Source organism: Penaeus vannamei, chromosome 19, assembly GCF_042767895.1.
Source record: "Penaeus vannamei isolate JL-2024 chromosome 19, ASM4276789v1, whole genome shotgun sequence".
NCBI classification, from domain to species: Eukaryota; Metazoa; Arthropoda; class Malacostraca; order Decapoda; family Penaeidae; genus Penaeus; species Penaeus vannamei.
This window is the reverse complement of record NC_091567.1, coordinates 9,250,149-9,252,300: the sequence shown is the minus strand read 5'-3', so window position 1 is coordinate 9,252,300 and position 2,152 is coordinate 9,250,149. Positions and strand designations below refer to the sequence as shown.

Sequence of the window (2,152 nt, the reverse complement as noted above, 5' to 3'; positions counted from 1 at the left end):
TCCTCCTCCTCCATGATAACTTAAATGCCATTAAATTTTGGTATTCAATCCTGATCATAATCCAGATCCTTGAATCATTTAAAGGATAATTAAATAAAATTTCACAAATATCTGTTCTTTTTTAGTTATCCTGCTAACCAACAAACTAACCATCACTAACAAAGACATAACATCCTTGGCGGAGGTAATAACAAAAACAGAATAACAAGAGAACGCGCAAAGAATTCAAAATAAACATGTTTTCTGCCCTTTATTAAAATGTTTCGTTATCATGTTCATCTTTGTTCACTTGTTCGTTGTCGAAGCTGTTCTTGGAGTCTCTTGTTGTTCAGTGTCGTGTTGTTTACTTATTTCTACTGGATTCGGTTGTTGTGGTTGTTGTTCTTGTTGTTGTTGCTATTGTTGTTGTTGTTGATGTTGTTATTTGTGATGGTTTTGTTGTTGTTGCTGCTGTTGTTCTTTTGTTGTTGTCGTTGTTGTTTTTGTTGCTGTTGTTGTTGTTTGTGTTGTTGTCGTTGCTATTGTTGTTGTTGATGTTGTTATTTGTGATGGTTTTGTTGTTGCTGCTGTTGTTGTTGTTTTGTTGTTGTGGTTGTTGTTTTTGTTGCTGTTGTTGTTGTTGCTATTGCTGTTGTTGTTGTTTTTGTTGCATTTGTGATGTTTTTGTTTTATTTACATTGTCGTTGTTTTTGTTGCTGTTGTTGTTGTTTTTGTTGTTGTTTTCAGTGTTGTCGTTGTTGTTGTTTTTGTTGTTGTTTTCAGTGTTGTCGTTGTTGTTGTTTTTGTTGTTGTCGTTGCAATTGTTGTTGTTTTTGTTGTTGTCGTTGCTATTGTTGCTGTTTTTGTTGTTGTTTCATCATACACGGACGTCACCAGTGTATTTGAGAAAGAGGCGATTTTATTGCACTTCTTCAAGGGTGATTCTTGTTGCATCAGTGACTATTGCCTTGGTATGACCCTTCTAAGTGCTTTTTCTTTCTCTTTTTCATTTTTTATTTCGTTTCAAGAAATGTATAACTTAGTAATGCATTCATTGTTATGTTGTTAGGGTCATAATTCATTCTTCTTATTATTGTTGTATTTAACCTTTCACCCTGGTTCCTTATTCCAAGGGTATTTTCAAAGCTTTACCCTAAACCATTGTTCACCCTTAAATCTTCACCTAAAATTCCGTTCACCCTTAAACCTCCGTTCACCCTTAAACCTCCTTTCACCCTTAGACCTCCTTTCGCCCTTAAACCTTCACCTAAACCACCGTTCACCCTTAAACCTCCATTCACCCTTAAACCTTCACCTAAACTACCGTTCACCCTTAAACCTCCTTTCACCCTAATCCTCCTTTCGCCCTTAGACCTCCGTTCACCCTTAAACCTTCACCTAAACTACCGTTCACCCTTAAACCTCCTTTCACCCTTAAACCTTCACCTAAACTACCGTTCACCCTTAAACCTCCTTTCACCCTTAGACCTCCTTTCGCCCTTAAACCTTCACCTAAACCACCGTTCACCCTTAAACCTCCATTCACCCTTAAACCTTCTACCCTTAAACCACCGTTCACCCTTAAACCTCCATTCACCCTTAAACCTCCATTCACCCTTAAACCTCCATTCACCCTTAAACCTCCATTCACCCTTAAACCTCCATTCACCCTTAAACCTTTCACCCTTAAACCTCCATTCACCCTTAAACCTCCATCCACCCTTAAACCTCCATTCACCCTTAAACTTCCACTCACCCTTAAACCCAATACCACGCTACCAAGGCGCCATGTGGTATGACTCGGCATCTCGCGCGGTAGGCCTACTCTCGTATCCTGGCGAGTGGGCTGCCCTCGAATAGGCCTCCTTGGGGGTGAGGGAGGAGGAAGGGAGGAAGGGAGGAAGGGAGGAGGAGGAGTGGGAGGAGGAAGGGAGGAGGAGTGGGAGGGAGGTGGAGAAAGAGGTGGGGAGGGAGGAGGGTAGGTGGAAAGAGTGGGAGGGAGAAAGAAAGAGAGAGTGAGAGAGAGAGCGAGCGAGGGGAGACAGAGAGAGAGAGATGAGAGAGAGAGAGAGAGAGAGAGAGAGAGAGAGAGAGAGAGAGAGAGAGAGAGAGAGAGAGAGAGAGAGAGAGAGAGAGAGAGAGAGAGAGAGAGAGAGAGAAAGAGAAAGAGAGA

The 2,152-nt window shown here is 41.5% G+C and overlaps 1 protein-coding gene across 1 annotated transcript in view; it reads left to right on the top strand.

The window, feature by feature from the left end:
* Positions 1-1,778, top strand: part of LOC138864912 (uncharacterized) — a 39,416-nt gene extending 37,638 nt beyond the window's left edge. Inside the window, exon 2 of the mRNA XM_070133552.1 lies at positions 1,352-1,778. Within this exon, the coding sequence (XP_069989653.1) occupies positions 1,352-1,778 (427 nt within the window). The remainder of the gene's footprint in view (positions 1-1,351) is intronic.
* Positions 1,779-2,152: the final 374 nt, after the last annotated feature.